Source organism: Mustela nigripes, chromosome 16, assembly GCF_022355385.1.
Source record: "Mustela nigripes isolate SB6536 chromosome 16, MUSNIG.SB6536, whole genome shotgun sequence".
NCBI lineage: Eukaryota > Metazoa > Chordata > Mammalia > Carnivora > Mustelidae > Mustela > Mustela nigripes.
Window position 1 is genome coordinate 36,205,987 of NC_081572.1, and position 22,718 is coordinate 36,228,704.

At 38.9% G+C, this 22,718-nt stretch overlaps 1 protein-coding gene across 6 annotated transcripts in view; it reads right to left on the reverse strand.

Annotated features, from left to right (window-relative positions):
- ACACA (acetyl-CoA carboxylase alpha) overlaps nucleotides 1-22,718 on the reverse strand; it is a 284,911-nt gene that overhangs the window by 193,799 nt on the left and 68,394 nt on the right. The window contains exon 1 of one of the 6 annotated variants that reach the window (XM_059379649.1): nucleotides 5,671-5,733. The exons of the other annotated variants lie outside the window; for them this stretch is intronic. Within the exon in view, the coding sequence (XP_059235632.1) occupies nucleotides 5,671-5,720 (50 nt within the window). The 5' untranslated portion in view covers nucleotides 5,721-5,733. Of the gene's footprint in view, nucleotides 1-5,670; nucleotides 5,734-22,718 lie in introns of those variants that run through there. 6 annotated transcript variants of the gene reach the window in all.

The following is a 22,718-nucleotide window of genomic DNA, read 5'->3' on the forward strand; positions in this document are numbered from 1 at the left end:
CATGTTGGGCTCTGTGCTCAGTAGAGAGCCTGTTTGTCCCTCTCCCTCCACCTGTTGCTCCCCCTGCTTGTGCTCTTCCCTCTCTCTCTGTGTCAAATAAATAATAAATAAAATCTTCAAAAATAATAAAAAATCTTTTTAAAAATTTAAAGGTCCATAAATGTAATACTCTGTTAGATTTCCCAGTAAGTGCAATAAAATGAAAAAAATAAATAAATAAATTAGAGGCATTAGGATTGCAAATGAGGAAGTTAAACTGTCATTATTTGTGAGTGATATAATCGTCTACAGAGAAAACACAAAATTTTTGCAAATATTAGAAATGGGAGACTTCAGGCAAGTATCCAGATAAATATACAATAACTCCAAAAATATTACATAAAGAAGACTGTAACAGATTATAAATTGAAAACATATCATAAAATTAAAACAACTTAAGCTATATGCATTTCTGGAAGATACATATAAACAAAAGAGTATGCTGAACATGTGATTAAGGAAAACAATTATGTGCGTGAGAGATGCCAGGAAGAAGCACTAAGGAGAGATCACATAGTTAGATGAGATGACGGCCAGGGACCAATCTTTGGTCTAGGTGGTGGGTTTTCAAATTCTTTTCACATTATTTTTTTAAATGATCCAATAACTGACCAAATAAATAAATAATAGACCACAAATGGACCAATGAGTGTGCCAGGAAGGAGTATGTTACATAATTCTATACACCTAAATTTACACACGCACACAAACACACACACTCCTCAGAGATCAGCTGTAAGTTACTTAGGAAGGGACCAAAGGGAGAGGTAAGTTATAACTTAGAATCATTTATTTTTTTTTTAAGATTATATTTATTCATTTAAGAGAGAGAACATAAGCAGTGGGACAGGGAGAAACAGTCTCAATCTCCCTGGTGAGCAGAGAGCCCAACGTGGCGCTCAATCCCAGGACCCTGGGATCATGATCTGAGCTGAAGGCAGATGCTTAACTATCTGAGCCTCCCAGGCACCTTGTAACTTAGAATCATTGCGGAGCTGGGGAACCTAAATGGCTCGGTTGGTTAAGTAACTGACTCTTAGCTCAGGTCATGATCTCAGGGTCATGAGATAGAGCCCTATGTCAGGTTCTGCACTCAGTGGGGAGTCTGCTTGAGATTCTTTCTCTCCCTCTGCTCATCCCTCAGCCTCTCGCTCCCGCTTGCTCTCATAAGGGCACCTGAGCGGTTTTGTCAATTAAGTGTCTGACTCTTGATTTTGGCTCAGGTCCTGAGCTCGAGCCCACATCAGGCTCTGCGCTCAGCAAGGAGTCTTCCTGAGAGTCCCTTTCTCCCTCTGCCCTGCCCCTGACCCTAAAATAAATAAATAAATCTTTAAAAAATAAAATAAAAAGTAAATCTTGAAAAAAGAAAAGAATCAATAAGGAGCTACCTAAGTTTAAGATAGGAAAGGAAGCAAAGCCTTGATGAAATTACAGTGGAGAAGGGACTGGTCATAAGATTTAATCAATAGTGAAGAGTGCTCTGAGAATAAAAGAGAGAAAAACAAAAATCTGTCTTACTGGGGAGCTTGGGTGGCACAGTCAGTTAAGCATCTGCCTTTGGGTCAGGTCATGATCTCAGGGTCCTGGGATGGAGCCCAGCATTGGGCCCCCTGCTCGGGGGGGAGTCTGCTTCTCCTCTCCCTCTGCCCTCCCACCCACCCCACCCCCACTCATGCTGGCTCCCTCTCTCTCAAATAAATATAACATTTTTAAAAAATTATTTATTTGAGAAAGAGAGAGAATACAGGGTGGGTGCCCCAATAAAAAAAAATCTTTAAAAAAAAATCTGGGGGCGCCTGGGTGGTTCAGTGGGTTAAACCTCTGTCTTCAGCTCAGGTCATGGTCTCAGGGTCCTGAGATCGAGCCATGCATCATTGGGCTCTCTGCTCAGCAGGGAGCCTGCTTCCCCCTCTCTGCCTGCCTCTCTGCCTACTTGTGATCTCTCTGTCAAATAGATAAATAAAATCTTTAAAAAAAATACTTTAAAAAAAAAGAAAAGAAAATCTGTCTTACTTTTAATGAAGGGATCCTTACATAGTTACATTCTGAAGTAAGGCACCATGCTGAAAACAAGGGGATCAGGTATAAAGACAGAATAGATCTCAAAATCTTTACCACTCATCTATCTTTTCTCAGGAAGCTATTAGAGAATGTTGTCTTCCAAAAGGATAGAGTGAACCAAGAAAAAGGAAAAGAAACAAAGGAGCCAATAAAGAGAAAAAAAGGGATTCCCTAGATGAGAGTTCAAAACAGAGGACAGATTATTCCAGGATGGATGCCTCCACGAAAATAGATCACCTGTTGTATTTACCCACAGAAAAACAAAACTTTGGGTGTGTAATATCTATGTATGTTTTGTTTGCACATGTATGTATATATATGATTGTTTTATATATACATATACATATATATACACACATATATATAAAAGTAAAACAATGTGATATAAAATGTATTTATATACATAAAAATCATTATATATATGCACACACATATATACATATATATACACACATAAAATAGCTCAAAAGCTTTTTAGTTATTTGACACTCAATGGAAGTTCTGCTTGGTTTTCCCCCTAAAGGGTGAAAGAGATCAAGTGAAAAGGAAAAGGAAAAGATAATTGTTCTAGAGATGAATCTTGTCAACTCAGGATTTATTGCTTGTTTTGCGTTTCCACCAAGGTCCAGTTTATTTTCAGTTAATATTTTTCAGATTAAGAACTCTAAGACTGCAAAAACAAACAAATAAAACAGATATTGGAGGAGCCCTTACTGACTGCTAAAGGCCATCATTCCGGTCATTAATGTTAATCCTCTGATGGAGAGGTACAGATCTGCAAGAGGCTTGAAGAAGGCCAAAAAAGCCTGACTAATTTCCCCCTGAGCCCCAAGTTCTACGGGCAGGAGGAAGAAAGACCCCAGGGGAGAGAGTGTGGCACCCTCCACAACTCCAGTCTGGCTGCCCACCGTCTCATTCCAGGGCAATGGCGGCAGGTACCTTTCCGGGCCCCAGAGACACATTTTTTAAAGAAGTTTTCTCAAAACTACCTTCCACAGGATGTTCATACTACATAAAAACTATGCAGAATTGATATCTCCCTTTGCAGCAGAGGAAGAGACTTCACTCTTAAAAAACCAGCCCAAGCCGGGGAGCAAATCTGGTACAGACTGAGTGAGATCTCTTAACGAGAGAACAGCAAGCACAGCAAGTTCCTCCCAGGGGTGCTTGTTTGCAACGCGGTTAAAATACCACACACGTGCATGGGTAGCTTTGATTCAAATTCTGAGTATAAAAGAAAGGTTTAGAAATCCAGGAGCAAATATGGGAGTTTTTATTCCTTTCCTTTAAAATAAAAAGGTTTCTTACAGATACAAAAAATCATCAAATCAAATTTCCCCTAAGTTCCAGGGCTTAGTAGTCAATGCCTTACTGGTTTTTAAAGGAATATATGGCCCAAATACAGCACCCTAAAACTTACCTTTGAAGCATGTAATATCTCATCTCCTTAATTTCCTCTGCAGAACCCTCCATATCAAGATGGCAAAGGAATGGAAGATTTTTTTCTTCAGGTTTCAGCCTTGTAAACACAAGCTGCAGTCCGTCCTCCTGTTGCAGGTGCTTAAAACCCAGGAGGACAAGAGATCCTGTGCCTTCTGCCTACTTCTTGGCCCTGCTTCAGGCAGATGGGAGTATTCCTGATGGCCTCAAACTACAGTCATTTTGTCTATTTAGTTCCCAATTTCTGTATTTCCCCACCTTTCCTCCTTTTTGTATTTTCTCCCTCAACCTGGTTCACACAAAGAACTGGTTGATTTCCCAAGGGGACTAAGAGGAGAGGGGGAGGAACATAAAAGCTTGTGTAACTAGAAGACAGATCTTAGCTCTGCACTAACCACAGCAGACATGTTTCAACAACGGTCACTTTCTTCTGACAGTCACCAGAGAAAAGCTCCACAGCCTCTCCTGGCTGCCAGCAGCATATGACAGGGAGGGCCCCGAGCAAAAAGAAGACAATGTTTATAAGGACAACTAAGTCAAGAGAATAATGGGGTCATGAAATCCAGAGGGAGGACGACAGCACACAGTCTAAGTAGGTAATTTCTGAGATCCAATCAAAACAAATACTGATTATCAGCCTGCAAGAAGGGGGAAAGCAGGTCAGGCAGCAAAGAAAGCAAGTAGAAAGGACAGGACATGCCACTACGAAGAAAATTTGAATAAAGTGGGAGCCACAGTTCTAATTTTCAGGCCAAAGTAGTGATACATGCATGCAAAAACCTTTTTTAAAGTAACAAAATCTGAGATTTTCTTCATGCAAACTTGAAAGTAAGAATGGAGCTCGGACAAATGGGACATAGAGAAGATGTGCACAAAATCCTTGAAAGGAAAAGGGGCCCAGAGAAATATTTTAGACACAGAGGTCTAACCCAGATTAAGTAGGGAAGGAAAAAACCCTGCCTAGAAAGGCTACTGGGAAATGTATATTGTTATAAAAGCAAATGTGCCAGAGATAGATCCCTTAAATTAAATAAACAGTGGCTGAATAACAAAGTCTTACTTCAGCTTCTAATAAAACTGACCTGAATGCGATATATTCAGGTTTGTAATGGGAGAGACTCCTTGTAATGGGAGAGACTCCAAATCTAGAATCTATAGAATCACAACTTCCTATGATAGGTCCTCGGGAAAAATATAATTCACCCAAGTCACGTGGTAACTGGATTTATGCACCACAGAAAAATTCTTTCCCATCAAAATGCTGGATAAAAATAGTTAATCATCTGATGCCAATTATGCTAAGAATCTATTAATCTTCCAGAAAAACCCTCTAAAACAGAAGTGTACAAATAAACTGGAGCAGACATAGAAGGTAAATGATCAAACAGAAAAGAGAGGATTAAGGCAAACAAACCCTAATCCTTGGGACACTCAGATGACCCAACCAGAAAAGACTCAATCAGGCCACTCAACATGACCACCAGTCGTAACAGAAAATTTGCATCCCGGGTCACCCTCTGGTCTGCAGCACTTCGCATCATTTCTGACATGCTATGCCAGTGTCCGATAGAGTTAGTCAAGTTTACTTTTTCCTTTGAACAGCCAAGCTGATGCAGAGGGCCCTCCTATCTTTAGGACTCTTCAGAATAATGTGTCTCAAAAATATAGCACACGGAGATCTTTGTTCAGAACAATACAGTGACCACAGATGCAGAAGCAGTTTGATTTTAAACACATCTAAGTGTCTCCAGATGTAGGCAGTTCCCAAAAGAGAACCATGCTCTGCCTGTTATATAAGGTCAACATCCAAAAAACAAATAAAGCCCAGAATATAGAGTAAAGCAGGCTACTTGGCATTCGATTATATCAGAAAAATACACTAAAAAGGTACACTGAATGATTGAGTTTGTGCTCCCTTTTGCCAGAGGCATCTTTCTAAAACAACCAAACACTAACACAGCACACCCAGATCCAAAAACAAAGCTTGAATCTCTCATCTTTTGTGGATGCTGCTCACCATCCTTCTGTAATATTAGAGCACAAGAAATAAAAAAGCCACATTCATTCCTCCCAATTCAAAGCATCCCCATTTTCATCTACGAACAGAGAGTGTCCAAAGTAGACACATACCTGGCACAACATCCAACTAGAAGCCCACAGTGATCCCAGCATTGTAACATGCCAAGCACCAAGGATGACGTAGCAGTTTATCCAGCAGACAGTGATGCATGAGCTGGCGTGATTGCAATGCCGGCTGAGTTACACTGCAGCACACACTGCGAGAGACTGTTTTACACTGTGCTGTTCCAGGGAGAGAGAGCTTGGATCAAGGATAGTCGTCTTTTGCAGATCAACTCACCAGATATAAAAAGCTGTGGACTCTAAATCCTGTGTTTCTGATCTATATGCCTGTCCTTGCAGCAATGCCACAGTGCCTTGAAAACTACGGCTTTAGAGCCAAGTTTTGAGACCAGGTAGTGTTAAGTCTTCCAACTCATTTTCGAAAACTGTCTATTCTAGGTCCTTTGGGCTCTCATATAAATTTTAGGATCAGCATGTCAAACTCTAGAAAGGAAGAAAAAAAAAAGCCTGCTGGGATTTTGTTATAGACTCTGAGTTTATAGATCAGTTTAGGGAAAATTCCCATCTTGACAACACTGAGCTTCCCAATCCCTGAACATGGACGGTCTATCCATTTATTGATGTTTTTAGTTTCTCTCAGCAATTTTTTATTATTTTTATACTCAATTCTTATACTTCTTTTGTTAAATGTATTCCTGAGTATTTTATTCCTTTTGATGCTGATCCTGAGTATTTTATTCCTTTTGATTATTTTAATTTCATTTTTTGCTTATTGTTAGCTAGTATATACAAATACGATTTTTGTATATGGGTCATATAGCTTGTGATCTTGCTAAACTCACTTTGAAATTTTTTTAACCTTATTGAAATATAATTCACATAGCATATATTTCAGCCATTTAAAGCATGTAATTCAATGGTTTTTAATATGTTCACAATTATGAACCACCATCACAATCTATTTTAGAACATTTTCATTACCCCAAAAAGAAACCTCCTAGCCAACAGCAGTCACTACCTATTTCCCTGTAACCCCTCCCTGTTCTAGGCTACGACTAATCTACTTTCTTCCGTATAGATTCTTGTTATTTTACATAAACTAAATGATAAAATACATGATCTATTGTATTTGGCTCCTTTCACTTAGTGTAATGCCTTCAGTGCTGTAGCAAGTATTCATACTTAATTTCTTTTTAAGGGTAATTAATTTTCCATTGTATGGATATACTATGATTTGTTTATCCACTCATCAGTTGATGGATATTGGACTGCTTCCATTTTGTGAGGATTATGAATAATGATGCTGTAGACATTTGTGCACAAATTCTTACGTGAACATGTGCTTTCATTTCTCATAGGTATGTAACTAGGAGTGGAATTGGAGGATCATATGGTAAATACTTAGTTTTATAAGAAATTGCCAGTCTTATGCCAGACTGGCTGGCTCAGTCAGTGGTAGAACATGTGACTCTTGATCTCGGGGTTTTAAGTTCAAGCTCCATGCTGGGTGTCTTTAAACAATTTTTTTTTTTTTTTCAAAATATATCCAGAGTAGTTGTATCATTTGCATTCCTACCAACTTTGTACAAGTGATCCCATTTCTCCATATTCTTGCAAACATTTGGTGTCACCAACTAGTTTTTATTTTAGGCAACCTGATAGGTGTGTTTAGCTCATTGTTTTAATTTGCACTTTCCTAATAGCTAATGATGTCAAACATCTTTTCAGGTTCTTTTTTTTTTTTTTTTTTTTTAAATATTTTATTTATTTATTTGACAGAGAGAGATCACAAGTAGACAGAGAGGCAGGCAGAGAGAGAGAGAGGGAAGCAGGCTCCCTGCTGAGCAGAGAGCCCGATGCAGGCCTCGATCCCAGGACCCTGAGATCATGACCTGAGCCGAAGGCAGCGGCTTAACCCACTGAGCCACCCAGGCGCCCTCTTTTCAGGTTCTTATTTGCCATCTGTATATCCTCTTTGATGACATTGGCCTCCTTGTAATTTCTCTCTTCTTACTGAGAATTTTATTTATTGATTCGCTGTTGTCATACTTTAAAAAAATTCTTTAAACATGTTTTTCTTTGATTCTCTAAGTGCATTTATAATAGCTGCTTTGAAGATTCTATCTGCAAAATCCAGCATCTAGGGACACTTGGAGACAGTTTCTACTGACTTTTCTCCCTAAATACTGGTCACATTTTCATCTTTCTTTTCATGTCTCATGATTTTGTTGAAGCCTCAACATATCAAATAACGTATTGTAACAAGTCTAGATTCCGCTTTCTTTTACCTATGAAAGTTGTTTTGTTACTATTATTTCCTTTCTACATCCCTTCCTTCCTTGGCTTAATAACTTGCCAGGGCAAAATCTGTGAAATCTGTCTACCCCTAAGTATGCAGCCACTGAGGTTCTCTGAGCTTATTTTCTTTATATTGCTTGTTCTTACGTTGAAACCTGCCTTCACGATCTCCCAGTGATTAGGCAGGGGTTATGTTTAAACACCTGAAGCCATTAAGGCTTCTGTACTCTGTTCATGTGTCTGTGTGTAGGGTAGGGTAGCACATTCAAAGTTCAGGGCATTTTCAAGTCTGCTCTGGCTTTTACTTCCTACTGGGTGTTATCATGTCTACTCTGTGCATGCACACAACCTCAACCAGCAGTATGCTTGCTCCAACTATAAAACACCTCAGTCTAGTACAGCCACTGGCCCGCTGGACACAGCCAAGGCCAAGATAATCGTTTCCACTGACAACAGCAGTGGTCATGGGCATCATTCACCCCCCAAAGTGACTAAGCTCCCTTCAACCACAGCATCAAAACTGACAGTCCACCACTGGCAAAATCTCTACACCAACCAAACTCAGGGAAGGGAAGGGGAACAGGCCTAGGCAAGAACACCACCAACGCCTCCTGTTCTTACTGAATTTCAGCAGTTTTTCAAACAACCCTTTCTCAGATTGTTGTATGCCTTTTGGTTGATCTCAAGGCTGCTGAAATGGTTTTGTCAAGCCTAACAGCTGCTTTTTGAGTTAAGGATTTATTGATCCTTACTCAGCTATAACTGGAAGTCCTGCCTGTTTTAGTTTTTGAGATGTAACTTCATACAATAAGGATCAAAAATCTTAAGTACACACTCAATTAATTTTACATATGTATATACCTGCATAACCAAACACTCCATTAAGATACAGAATATTGGGGCACCTGGGTGGCTCAGTGGCTTAAAGCCTCTGCGTTTGGCTCCTGGGATCCAGCCCCACATCGGGCTCTCTGCTCGGCAGGGAGCCTGCTTCACCCTCTCTGTCTGCCTCTCTGCCTACTTGTGATCTCTGTCTGTCAAATAAATAAATAAAATCTTTAAAAAAAAAAAAAAAAAGATACAGATTATTTCCAGAGTCTCAGATGGCTCCCTTTCCAGTCAACATCCTCCCCAATATAAACACTATTCTGAACTCTTATCACTACAAATCAGTTTTGTCTGTTCTTGAACTTCACATACATAGGGTCAGTCTGAATGTATTTCATCAATACAGGGTCTATGAAATTCATCCTTGTGACAGACCAGTAGCTTGCTCATTTTCACTGCTGTGTAGTATTCCATTGTGTGCCTATCCCATAATTTATCTATTCTACTACTGATGGACATTTGAGTTTTTTATGACTCTTGATCATATTCATCCTTGTACTTGGTTTCTGGTGGACAAATGCATTCATTTCTTTTGGGTAAATACTTAGGAGTGAACTTGCTTATTGATAGAGTATGTGTATGTTTAACTTTAAAAGACACTTTAACTTTAAAACTTTTAACTTTAAAAGATGTTGATAGAGTATGTGTATGTTTAACTGTAAAAGATACTGCCAGGAGCGCCTGGCTCAGTGGGTTAAAGCCTCTGCCTTTGGCTCAGGTCATGATCCCAGGGTCCTGAAATCGAGCCCGCATCGGTCTCTCTGCTCAGCAGGGAGCCTGCCTCCTCCTCTCTCTCTGCCTGCCTCTCTGTCAACTTGTGATCTCTGTCAAATAAATAAATAAAATCTTTTTAAAAAAATTTTAATAAATTAATAAATAATAAAAATAAAAGATACTACCAAATAGCTCCCTACTTTTTTTTTTTTTTTTTTAAGATTTTATTTATTTGAGAATGAATGAGAAAGAGAGCACAAGACCAGGTGGGAGAAGCAGACTCACTGATGAACAGGGAGCCAGATGTGGGACTTGATCCCAGGACTCTGGTATGATTACTCAAGCCAAAGCCAGATACTTAAACAGCTGAGCCATCCAGGCACCCCCCTCCAACAGTTATCTAAAGTGGTTGTGCCAAATTACATTCCTACCAGCAGTGGAGGAATTCCATGTCAGTCTTTCAATATTAACTTTTTTTTAAAGATTTTATTTATTTATTTCTCAGAGAGAGCGCAAGCGAGCACAGGCAGACAGAATGGCAGGTAGAGGGAGAAGCAGGCTCCCTGTTGAGCAAGGAGCCCAATGCGGGACTCCTCCCAAGACGCTGGGATCACGACCTGAGCGGAAGGCAGCCACTCTGAGCCACCCAGGCATCCCAATATTAACCTTTTTAATTGGGGTGGCACATAATCCATTAGAATCTTAATTCACAAATCGCTGATGATCAATGATATTGAACACTGTTAATAACTTACTTGCCATTTGGATATCTTCTTTTGTAAAATTCAAGTCTTTTCCTCATATTTCTATTGGGTTGGAATGTCTTTATAAGACATGGAAATATCAAGGAAATCAACAGGATGAAAAAGCAACCTACTGAATGGAAGATGATATTTGCAAATGACGTACCTGATGAGGGTAATTACAGCCAAAGTATACAAAAAACTTGTACAACTCAACACCAAAAAACCCCAAATGATCCAATTAAAAAGTGGACAAAGAACATGAATAGAGATTTTCCCAAAGAAGAGATCCAGGTGGCCAACAGACCCGTAAGATCATCATCAACATCACTAATTATGAGGGAAATGCAAATCTCAAAACAATGAGATTATCACCTCACATCTGTCAGAATGACTTTTTTTTTTTTAAGATTTCATTTGTTTATTTGACAGAGAGAGAGAGAGAGCATGCACGCACGTGAGCGTATGCACCCAAGCAGGGGGAGCGGCAGGTAGAAGGAGAAGCAGGCTCCCTGCTGAGCAGACAGCCTGATGCAGGGCTCAACCCCCAGGACTCTGGGATCATGACCTGAGCTAAAGGCCGACACTTAACTAACTGAGGCATCCAGGCACCCCTACAATGCCTCTTATTATAAAACCAAGTATTGACAAGGGTACAGAGAAAAGGGAGCCCTTGTGCACTGATGGGAGGAATGGAAAATGGAAAAACAGTATGGAGGTTCCTCGAAAAATTAAAAATAGATTGAAAATTTTAAAAATAAATTAAAACTAGAACTACCATACCACCCAGTAATTCTACCTCTGGGTATTTCCCCAAAGAAAACAAAAACACTAATTTGAAAAGATATATGCACTCCTATATTCACTGCAGTGCTATTTACAGTAGGATAAGGAAACAAGTATCCATCAACAGAAGAATGGATAAAGAAGATGCGATATACATCGACAATGGAACATTACTCAGCCATAAAAAAGGATGAAATCATGCTAATTGCAATGACATGGATGGACCTAGAAGGCATTATGGTAAGTGAAATAAGTCAGACAGAAAAAGACAAATACCTTATGATTTCTCTTATATGTGGAATCTAAGGAACAAACAAATAAAACAGAACAAACTCATAAATGCAGAAAACAAACTGGTGGTAGCCAGAGGGGAGGAGATTGGTGGGAAGGGCAAAATAAGTGCAAGGAGATTAAGAGGTACAAACTTACAGTTACAAAATAAATAAGTCACAGGGATGCACAGGGAACAGAGTCAATAATCTGTAATTACTTTGTATGATAGATGGTAACTAGACTTATGGTGGTGTTCATTTCATAATATATACAAACACTGAATCACTATGTTGCACATCTAAAACTAATGTAATATTGTACATTAACTATAGTTCCATTAAAAAGAAGACATTAAAATACCTTTTTCTTATTGATGTACAAGATTCTAGAAGCAAGATATTTTATTCTGGTTTCACCAACTGACAAATGGGGGGGGGGTCCAATATACTGAGGAAAAACAAGTGAAAAACTAAATGACGTATATAGAGAGTTCTATAACAACCACAAAATACACATACATTGCAAGTGCTATAAAACCTTATCAAAACTGACTATATGCTAGGGGTACCTGGCTGGCTCAATCGGGAGAGCATGTGATTCTTGATCTCAGGGTTGTAAATTCAAGCCCCCACATTGGCAAAGAGCTTATATAAAAATGAATATAAATAAATATAAAAGAAACTGATTCAAGTGAGTCCATAAAGTATCAACAAACTTCAAAGATTTGAAATTACCTAGAGTATATCCTCTGAATACAATGGATTAAACTAAAAACCAATGACAAAGATATTAAAATAGGTCCAAGTGGTTTTACTATATAGCCAGTGTCTTGAAATTAAGGACTCCATTTCGAGATAATTTTGGGTCAAAAAAAAAAATCACAATCAAGTTGAGCAAAATAGGTGGAGGCGGTCAAAAGGTACAAAGTTCCAATTATAAGATAAATAAGTCCTAGGGATATGATGGACAGGATGGTTACCATGGTTAACAAATAGTGTATTACTATATATTCGAAAGTTGCTAAGAGAGTAGATGTTAAATTTTCATCACAAGAAGAAAGAAAAAAATTCTAACTATGTGTGGTGATGGAGCTTAACTAAACTTATTTTGGTAATTATTTCATTATATAAGTATATAAGTTTTACATATATATACAAATATATAATATATAAATATAAAATCTTTATGCTATATACCTAAAACCAATACAATGTTGTATGTCAATCGTATCTCAAAAAATTAAAAAGTAATCACAATGAAAATAAGAAAATATCGGGACTCCTGGGTGGCTCAGTTGGTTAAGTGGCTGCCTTCAGCTCAGGTCATGATCCCAGCGTCCTGGGATCGAGTCCCACATCAGGCTCCTTGCTCTGCAGGGAGCCTGCTTCTCCCTCTACCTCTGTCTGCCTGTTCTCACTCTCTCTCTCTCTGACAAATAAATAAAATATTTTTTTAAAAAACGAAAATATCTTGGGACGCCTGGGTGGCTCAGTTGGTTGAGCAGCTGCCTTCGGCTCAGGTCATGATCCCAGCGTCCTGGGATCGAGTCCCACATCGGGCTCCTTGCTCTGCAGGGAGCCTGCCTCTCCCTCTGACTCTGCCTGCCACTCTGCCTGTGCTCGCTCTCGCTCTCTCTGACAAATAAATAAAATCTTTAAAAAAAAAACAAAAAACGAAAATATCTTAAACTGAATGGTAATAAAGATATGTCACATCAAAACTTGGGGGAGGGGCGCCTGGGTGGCTCAGTGGGTTAAGCCCGCTGCCTTCCGCTCGGGTCATGATCTCAGGGTCCTGGGATCGAGTCCCGCATCGGGCTCTCTGCTCAGCAGGGAGCCTGCTTTCTCCTCTCTCTCTCTCTGCCTACTTGTGATCTCTTTCTGTCAAATAAATAAATAAAATCTTTAAAAAAAAAAAAAAAAAACTTGGGGGATATCAGACTCCTGGGTAGCTCAATTGGTTAAGTGATTGCCTTGGGCTCAGGTCATGATCCTGGAGTTCCAGGAGGAGTCCTGGGTACAGGCTTCCTACTCAGTGGGGAGTCTACTTCTCCCTCTGACCCTCCCCCATCTCATGCTCTCTCTCTCTTAAATAAATAAATAAAATCTTAAAAAAAAACAAAACTTAGGGGATATAATAAGATGAAATGAATAGGTAAATAATAAAGCAAGTATAGAAAATGTTAATGGTAGAATCTAGATGATGAGTAAAATCTAGGCGTTCTCTGTAAAATGCTCTCAACTATGTTATATGCTTAAAATTGTTCATAATAAAATGCTGAAAAAAAAACGTGAGATATAGCTAAGAATGATCTTCAAGGAAATTTGTAATCCTTAGTACATAGCTTAGAAAAGAAAGGGCTGATAATCACCTTTGTCAAAAGACTAGAAAAAAAAAAAAATAAACCTGGGGTGCCTGGGTGGCTCAGTGGGTTAAAGCCTCTGCCTTCAACTCGGGTCATGATCCCAAGGTCCTGGGATCGAGCCCTGCATCGGGCTCTCTGTTCAGTGGGGAGCCTGCTTCCTCCTCTCTCTCTGCCTGCTTCTCTGCCTACTTGTGATCTCTGTATGTCAAATAAATAAATAAAATCTTAAAAAAAAACAAAAACAAATTAAACCTGAAGGAAGTATAAAGAAGAGAATAAAGAGGACAGCAGACATCTGTGAAAGAGAAAACAAATGTACAATAAAAAAAAAGAAAAGAAAGTTGGTTCTTTGAAAAAGTCAATTAAACTAATAAACTTCTATTAAGACTTACTAAGAATATGAGAAAATGCAGAGCACGTGGGTGTGTCAGTCAGTTAAGCACCTGCCTTCTGCTCAGGTCAAGATCCCAAGGTACTGGGATGGAGCCCATGTCAAGCTGCTTCTCCCTTTCCCTCTGTGGCCCACCCCCGCCACCCCGCTTGTATTCTCTCACTCTCAAATAAATAAATAAAATCTTTAAAAAAAGAAAAAAAAGAGTAAGAGAAAATGCTAGCTCAGTATCAGGAATGATGAAGAGGGAACTCATTACGAAGTTTATGCCAATAAATTTGAAAATTTGAATTGATAAATCCTTTCAAAAATAATTTTCTGTTCCACCCAGAAGAAAAAGAAATCTGAACTATCTTAATCTACTAAAAAGACGGACTATATATACAGGATTTAAAATACTATTACCAGGCACCTGAGTGGCTCTGTGGGTTAAGCCTCTGCCTTGGGTTAAGTGAGTTAAGCCTCTGTTATGGTCTCAGGGTCCTGGGGTCAAGCCCCGCATTGGGCTCTCTGCTTAGCAGGGAGCCTGCTTCCCCCTCTCTCTGTGCCTGCTTCTCTGCCTACTTACGATCTCTCTCTTTCTGTCAAATAAATAAAATTTTAAAAAATAATAAAAAAATAAAAATAAAATACTATTACCTTTGTGACTGCCCCTGACCAATCTTACTATCTCTCCCTCATGTTCAACAAATACCTATTGAGTGCCTACTATATGCTATAGAAAGTGCTGGGTATACAACTTCAAACAAAACACCTATGATCTCTGCCTTCATTTTAGTTACAGTGTGATAGAGACAAGCAATCAAATAAATATGCCAATGAAATTGTGATAAGTTCTTTGAAAGAAGAACAGAAAGAGTATTGAATAATAAAAGCAGTCCTCTCTGAGGAAGTGATATTTAATCTGAAGCTTTAAAAAAAAGGGGGGGGGGACGCCTGGGTGCCTCAGTTGGTTGGACGACTGCCTTCGGCTCAGGTCATGATCCCGGAGTCCCGGGATCGAGTCCCGCATCAGGCTCCCAGCTCCATGGGGAGTCTGCTTCGCTCTCTGACCTTCTCCTTGCTCATGCTCTCTCTCACTGTTTCTCTCTCAAATAAATAAATAAAATCTTTTAAAAAGGGGGGTGGGGGTGGGTCTCAAGTAATCACTGGGAGAGTAAAAGAGAATCCAGGCAGAAAAACAAGCATGTGTGGCCCTCAGACAGGAAAGAATGGCACACCAGAGGAACTGAAAGACCAGTATGGGTGAAGAACTGTCGTTATAATGAAGCTGACAAGTCAGTCAGATCATTCAGGGCCCCAGGAAGTCAAGCTAAGAGTTCTAGTATCTTCTGCTGAGTGCAACAATGGAAAATCAGGAAGCAGAGAATCCAGCTAAGCAAGCATTCTAGAAGTCCAAACAAGAGTTAACGGGCTAAGGCTTAAACTAAGGTGATGGCAAGTGAATGTATTGAAGTAAATATTGGAGACAGAATCAACAGAACTGAAGGGCAATTCCCCAGGTTTCTGACTTAAGTAGAGTGACCAGAGGCAATATTTATAAGTCAGATAGGGAAGATTACAAAAGGATCAAATTTTTTGAGGATGGGAGAAATCAAGAATTCAGGTCTAAGGGGTGCCTAGCTGGCTTAGTCAATACAGCACACAACTTTTGATCTCAGGGTTGGGAGTTCAAACCCCATACTGCGCATGTAGCTTACTTTGAAAGAAAAAGTTCGGGTCGATTCACATTCTAGTAAAGACTTCACATAAACAGTTGAACGTATGGGATGGATATCATAAATAAAGGGAGTCACTGACATATAGACAATAGCAAAGGGAAGAGATTGTATAGGAAGAAAATGTATACCACATGAAAGGAAAAGAAGGTCCAAGACCAAGCAGGACTAACTGTTGAAAGTAACATGAAAAAGGAAGAGCCCTGGACTCCTGGGTGGCTCAGTCCGTTAAGCATCTGCTTTTGGCTCAGGTCATGATTCTAGAGTCCTGGGATTAATTCCAACTGGGCTCCTTGCTCAGTGGGGAGACTGCTTCTCTCTCTGCCTACTGTTTGTGCTATCCCTCTCTCCCTCTCTGCCAAATAAATAAATAAAATCTTAGAAAAAAGAAAGAAAGAAAAAGGAAAAGCTTGCAAAGGAGATTAGAGAGTGTACCGGGGAACATAGGAGGAAAGATAAAAAAGCATGGTCTTCAGCAGAAAAGAGAAGGAGTGTGTTTCAAGGAAAAAGTAATTACCTGTACAGAGCTATTGAGAGGCCTGAGGATGAGAACTGAGAAGTACCCACTGAATTTAGCAATATAATAGTCATTGACGATTTTTAGTGTGAGCTGTTTTAGAAGCAGAGTACAGACTAGCGCAGCTTGAAGGAATGAGAGACAAGGAAGTTCCCAGAACTCTTCCAAAAATGTTGGCCATGACATGGGGCAATTACAGAAGTGGTTCAAAGGGAGTATGGCTATCAAAGAAGGATTTTATAAAGACGGGAATCAGAGAATGCCTGAATGCAAATGGGAATGATTTAGTAGAAAAAAAGATACTTAAAATGTAAAGAAGAGGGACGCCTGGGTGGCTCAGTTGGTTGAGCAGCTGCCTTTGGTTCGGGTCATGATCCCAGCATCCTGGGATTGAGTCCCACATCGGGCTCCTTGCTCAGCGGGGAGCCTGCTTCTCCCTCTGCCTCTGCCTGCCATTCTGTCTGCCTGTGCTCGCTCTCTCCCCCTCTCTCTCTCTGATAAATTAAAAAAAAAAAATTTTTTTTTAAAAACTGCTTTAAAAAAAAAATGTAAAGAAGAAGAGAAAGGAGAAAGGATGTTGAGAAGTCCTTGTAACAAGAAGGAAACATGAGAATATGAGTGAATATACAAGTAAATTTGAAATTAGGTGTTGGAAGGAAGAATTTGTGGTGTAACAGAAAGTTAGAAAATAGGACACAAAGTTACAAATTCAAAGTATGTCTAGAAGGGACAGGGGCTAACTTAAGGGGGACTTACGGTTTGAGGACAATGGAGAAAGAATGCAATTGTTGCTATGAAAAATGAAAGGCCGAATAACCAGAAGAGAAAAACAAAATAGCAGAAGGAGTAAGGAAAATTTCACAGCACAGATTGCATTCAAGAAGGATCCTTAAAAGTGATGACCTGAAAGGATGAATGGAATTTCAACGGTCAGGGCAAGGGCATTCCAATAAGAAAACATAGCAGGGGAGGACAAGAGAGAAATCCTACTATGCCCTCAAGTAACTGCTTTATTTTCTTCCTTGCCATCAACTTCTTAAAAGGGTACACACTGTTGACATTACTATTCCTTCACCATTTATTCCCGACTTAATCTCTTGCCATCTACTAAACTGTTCATTCCAAGATCCTCTTGTGTACTAACTCCAGGGCTTTTGCTCGGTTTTTTATCTCTTAAAGCTTTTGCAACACTGTTGGTTACAGGTTACATCTTCCACCTGAAAATGATCTTTTCCTTGGTTTTCCTGCATGTTCCTTCTAGCTTACAGATCATTTTCTGTCTTCTTTTTCCCATTTCCTTCCATCTCAAACCAGAGATTTCCATAAGACACATTTCCCTTCTACCTATAAACTCTCCCTCACAGTGATCTAATCTACCTGCACAACTTTAATTTCAATGCTACAAACATTTACTAAGCATACTCTATATGCCAGGTACTGTTCTAAACTCTGAGAAAGTTCTCAGCTCAGGTTTCATATCAGATTCACCGGGAGAGTATTAGCATGTAGATTGTTGAGCTTAGTGACCAGAAACAGTCATTTATGCAGTCTGGAACAGGTCTTCTTAAAGCTCTACAGATGACTCTGTTGCACAGCCAAATCTAAATACTGTTTTCCATTTTATATATGTCTTTAGTGTGACAGGCAAGATGCTTAATGATCTCACCTTTTTCTTACCTGCCTCTTCTTCAGCGACACTCAACACCCTGTCTATTAAATTCTGGTAATACTCAGTGACCTACAATCGCCTGAACATGCTAGATATCTCAGTCTGGTAGCTTTGCACATGTTGCCAACCCTACCATCACTAGTGTTCCTGCTACATATATGTACTTACGTCTGTTGCTTGCCGGTTTTCTCTTTATTCCTTTGAAACCCAGTTCAAACAAATCTGAGACATTATTAACCCTTACAGATCTCAACAAGCCCACCATAGTAATGATGAAAACTCTTTGTATTGGAAATATTGTTAAGAACCCGGCACGATGTTTGGCTAGACACCAAAATATACTACTTGTAAAAGGGACCAACTGAAGTAATGCTAGATGAGTAATGCTAAGGATGATCAGTTTACTATTCAGAAGGATTCCAATGGTCATGTGGGGCTTATTATACTGACGGGGGAAAGAGACTGGAGAAGAGCTAAAATACCATTGTGATAATCCAAATAATAAAAGAACAATGGCAGTAGCAATGGAAAGAAGGGCATGGATTCAAGAATTACTGAACATGGATGGCTGAGTTGATTAAGTGTCTGCCTTCGGCTCAGGTCATGATCCCAGGATCCTGGGACTGAGCCCCACAATGGGCTCCCCTGCTGAGCAACTCCCTCTTCCTTTTTCCCCTTCTCCCCGCTCATTCTTTCTCTCTCTCTAATAAATAATAAAATCTTTTAAAAATTTATTAGGGTATAGCATCAATAAACATACCTAATTAGGTGTGAGGTGGGGAGGAGAGAGGACTCTCACATAACACCCATATTTCTGGGTGGGGAGACGAGAGGAAAGGCAGTGTTGTTAATTAAGGTAGATCAAAAGAGAGGATGTAGCCCAAGAGAAGAAGGCTACAGCCAGGAAGTTTTGCAGAAAATCAACAATTCAGAGGCATGTGAAAAAAGCCAACACTATTCAAGAACCTGAGAAGGAAGGGTCAGAAAGGTGAATTGGGAGAGAGTGTTAATAAAACATAAGAAGTAGTTGGAAGAATGAGTGAAAAGTCAACACTGTTAAATCTGCCCATGAGGAGGTCACCAGTGAGTTTTCTAAGCGTGGTTTCAGAGAAGTGGTAGGAGCAGAAGCCAATGGCAATAGAGTAAGAAGCTAATGAAACTACCAGATGACAGTAGCAAACTGAGCTGGTCCACTGTTCTGTCTAAAAACACACAAAAATGATGATAAAATAACAAAAAAAGCATAAAGACATAAGAACAAAGAAAATGAAAGAGGAATCCCCAACAGATACAGGTGTCAAAAAATTGCAGAAAACAGAAAGTGGATGGTCAAGAAGTAACCACCTCAGAGACCAAAGAGCCTACTATAGGAAAAGCCACTTAGAAAAAAAGGATGATTCCACTTTAGCACACTGGAAAAGCACAGGAATTAGAATCTTCCAGTAGATCTCTCTTAGCAAGAGTGAAGACAGAGCTGAAAACCAAATAAAATCTGTAGCTTGCTTTAAAGTATCGTACCAATGTTAACTACTTAATTTTAATAGATATAGGGTTGCTAGATAAAATACAGGATGCCCACTTAAATTTTGCATTTCAGGCAAATAATTTTTTACGAAAGAATGTCTAATGCAGTATTTGCAGCAATTTTTTTTAATACATCATTTATCTGAAATTCAAAATTAACTAGGCCCCATGTATTTTTATTTGCTACATCTGACAACTCTAGATAAATGTATTATGATTATGGAAAATATTAATAGTAGTGGAAGGTGAGTGAATGATACATAGGAACTCTGCTAAGTCTTTGTAACTTTTCTATAAATCTAAAATTATTTCAAAATGAAAAGCTGAAAAAAAATGAAGCTTACAAAGACTTAATGATGTGAGAAAGTGCAGTTCTACGAAAAAAGCAAAAAACAGAACTGTGTATTCATTATGATATTCATGTATGTGTTTTTTAATGAAATTTATCTTTATGGGGTAAAAATCACTAAAAGAAACATCAAATATTAATAGCAATTATCACTGGACAATCATATTCTGGATTGTTTGTATTTCTACATGCTTTCTGGATATCCAACTTTTCTATAAGTATATATCTAACAATTTTAAAATTTTAGAGTAGTAAATGCAAACTTTACTTGTAAATTTATGTTCACAGAAGAAAGGAGGGGAGAAATGTGTGGATTACACTAGAAGAATAAAAATAATAAACACTGTCAAGTGGCCATCCTAAGCCCTACTTACCATATTCATAATTTCATTTCTACAATTAGCTACGTTTACAGAACAAACTCTGGGAAATTATAATACGTACACAGACAGCTCCTGTTTTCTGAATGGAAAGAGTGGGTGGGAAACAGAGCAAACTATTGCCTTCAGAAAAAGAGTAGCAAGTTGCTGATCTCATAATGACCTTCTCTGTCTACTCACTTCTGAGGCACCATGGCAACTGGGAACCTCAGAATATCAAGGAAGGAGCATTGAGAGGAAAGAGGTTGGAAAGCTGCTAGGGGAAGGGAGAAAGCTCAGGAAAGCTGAATGAGAAATGTGAAGAAAGCCAAACCATAAGAACACTCACAGGCCCAACTACAAGCAAAGCTATAATATAAACTCAAAACTAGAACCAAAGGCCTGGAGATAGATGAGCCAAAGATAGGAAGGAAAAATAAAATTTCCTACCTTCTCAATAATGGTTATTCTTAACATCTAAATTATAACACTGACACTATATGTGTACTATAATTAAAGCCTTTCAAATTTCAAATTCAAAACTAAATATCTAAGTTTTAAATGCTAAAAAAGACTTGAAAAGGTTTTTCCTGTCAAAAAATTTTACCTTATGAGAGCACTTCTTCATAATAAATAATATCATATTACACAGTATGGCACATTTTACTTTTCCAAAAGCTTCTGCAGATATTATTTAACTTCACCTCTATTATTGGATTTAAACAGAATCACTTCAAACTCAGGAGTTTAAAGTGAGAGACTAAAATGGAAAGAGAATTTCTTGCCAGGTTAAAAACATACACAGCTAAAACTAAAAAGCTTTGTCTTTCATAGCTTTTGATCAAATCACACTGTAATTTATAATGTCCACTTTAATTTTGATTATAAAAATCATTAAAATATCATTTGTGCAAGACTACATTGCTTTGCTATAAGTGCTATAACTGTAAAAAATGCAAAGTGGTAAATTATCCTTTACTTTTGCTTCCATTTCTCTCTATACCACCAAACTCTTACCAGTAGCTATATACTTTCATGATTTCCTTTTAAACAAATGGCTAGGCACTGTCACAAAAAAAAAAAGGAAAAAAAAAAAGAGGGGGCGTGGCAATACAATATTGGGAAATTTAAGAGACAGAATACACCCTTGTGGTCTTAGATTGGATACTGTTTGGATAAACCAGCATTTTGGAGTCAACTGCAGAAACTGGAATATGGTGTGTATAGTAAAAGAGATGAAAATTTATTGAAATAGAAAATTGGGAATTATTGACCCCAAAAAAGCACAGATTATAAAACAGTATATACAGGATGATCCCATTTCAGTAGAAAGAGATGCATATTTTTATTATATGCATATATATATTATATGCATCTATATATGCATAGAAAAGGATCCAAAAGATTAAACAATGGTATTAGCAGGAGTAATTTCTGGGTGGGGGATATACAAAGCTTTATTTTTGCCTTCTTGTGTTTTGTTTCTAGGTTTTTTTTTACTGCTTCTCTCTTTTTTTAAAATAAAGATGTTATTTATTTATTTGGCAGAAAGATCACAAGTAGGCAGAGAAGCAGGCAGAGAGGGAGAGAAGGAAGCGGGATCCCTGTTGAGCAGAGAGCCCAATGCGGGGCTTGATCCCAGGAACCTGAGATCACAACCTGAGCCAAAGGCAGAGGCTCAACCGACTGAGCCACCCAGGCGCCCCTTTTTACTGCTTCTTTAATAAAGCAGTATTTAGAAATATATTTTCTTTTTTTTTTTAAGATTTTATTTATTTATTTGACAAACAGAGATCACAACTAGGCAGAGAGCAGGCAGAGAGAGGGGGAAGCAGGCTCCCTGCTGAGCAGAGAGCCCGATGCGGGGCTCGATTCCAGGACCCTGAGATCATGACCTGAGCCAAAGGCAGAGACTTAACCCACTGAGCCACCCAGGCGCCCCTAGAAATATATTTTCTAATTTCAATATTTTCTGACTTCTTTATCTTTAAGGATTTTATGTATTAATTTTATTAGAGAGAGAGAGAGAGAGCCTGCATGCAAGCAGAGGGAGGGGCAAAGGGAAAGGGAAGAGAGAGAATCCCAAGCAGACTCTGCACTGAGCAGAGCTCAACAAGGGGCTTGATCTCACAACCCTGAAATCATGACCTCAGCTGAAACCAGGAGTCGGATGCTTAACTGACCGAACTCCCCCAGGCACCCCTAACGTCTCTTTTTAATAAGGTTAACAATTAGAGGAAAACCACTCAAAGAGAACAAAAGCGCATCTACTACACCCAAGGTTCCAGTTTAGCATCGTGACTGACAGTATGGGCTCTGACTGGATTCAATACACAGTTAGCTGTGTGACCCTGGGCATATGATTTAACCTGTGTTTCAGTTCCCCATCCATAAATTGTGGAGAATGGCAGTACATTATTCAGCTCATGAGGTTGTTGTAAAAATTAAGTATGGTACTCCACATAAAGAAGAGCAGGCATCTAGCATACAGTAAAGGACTTG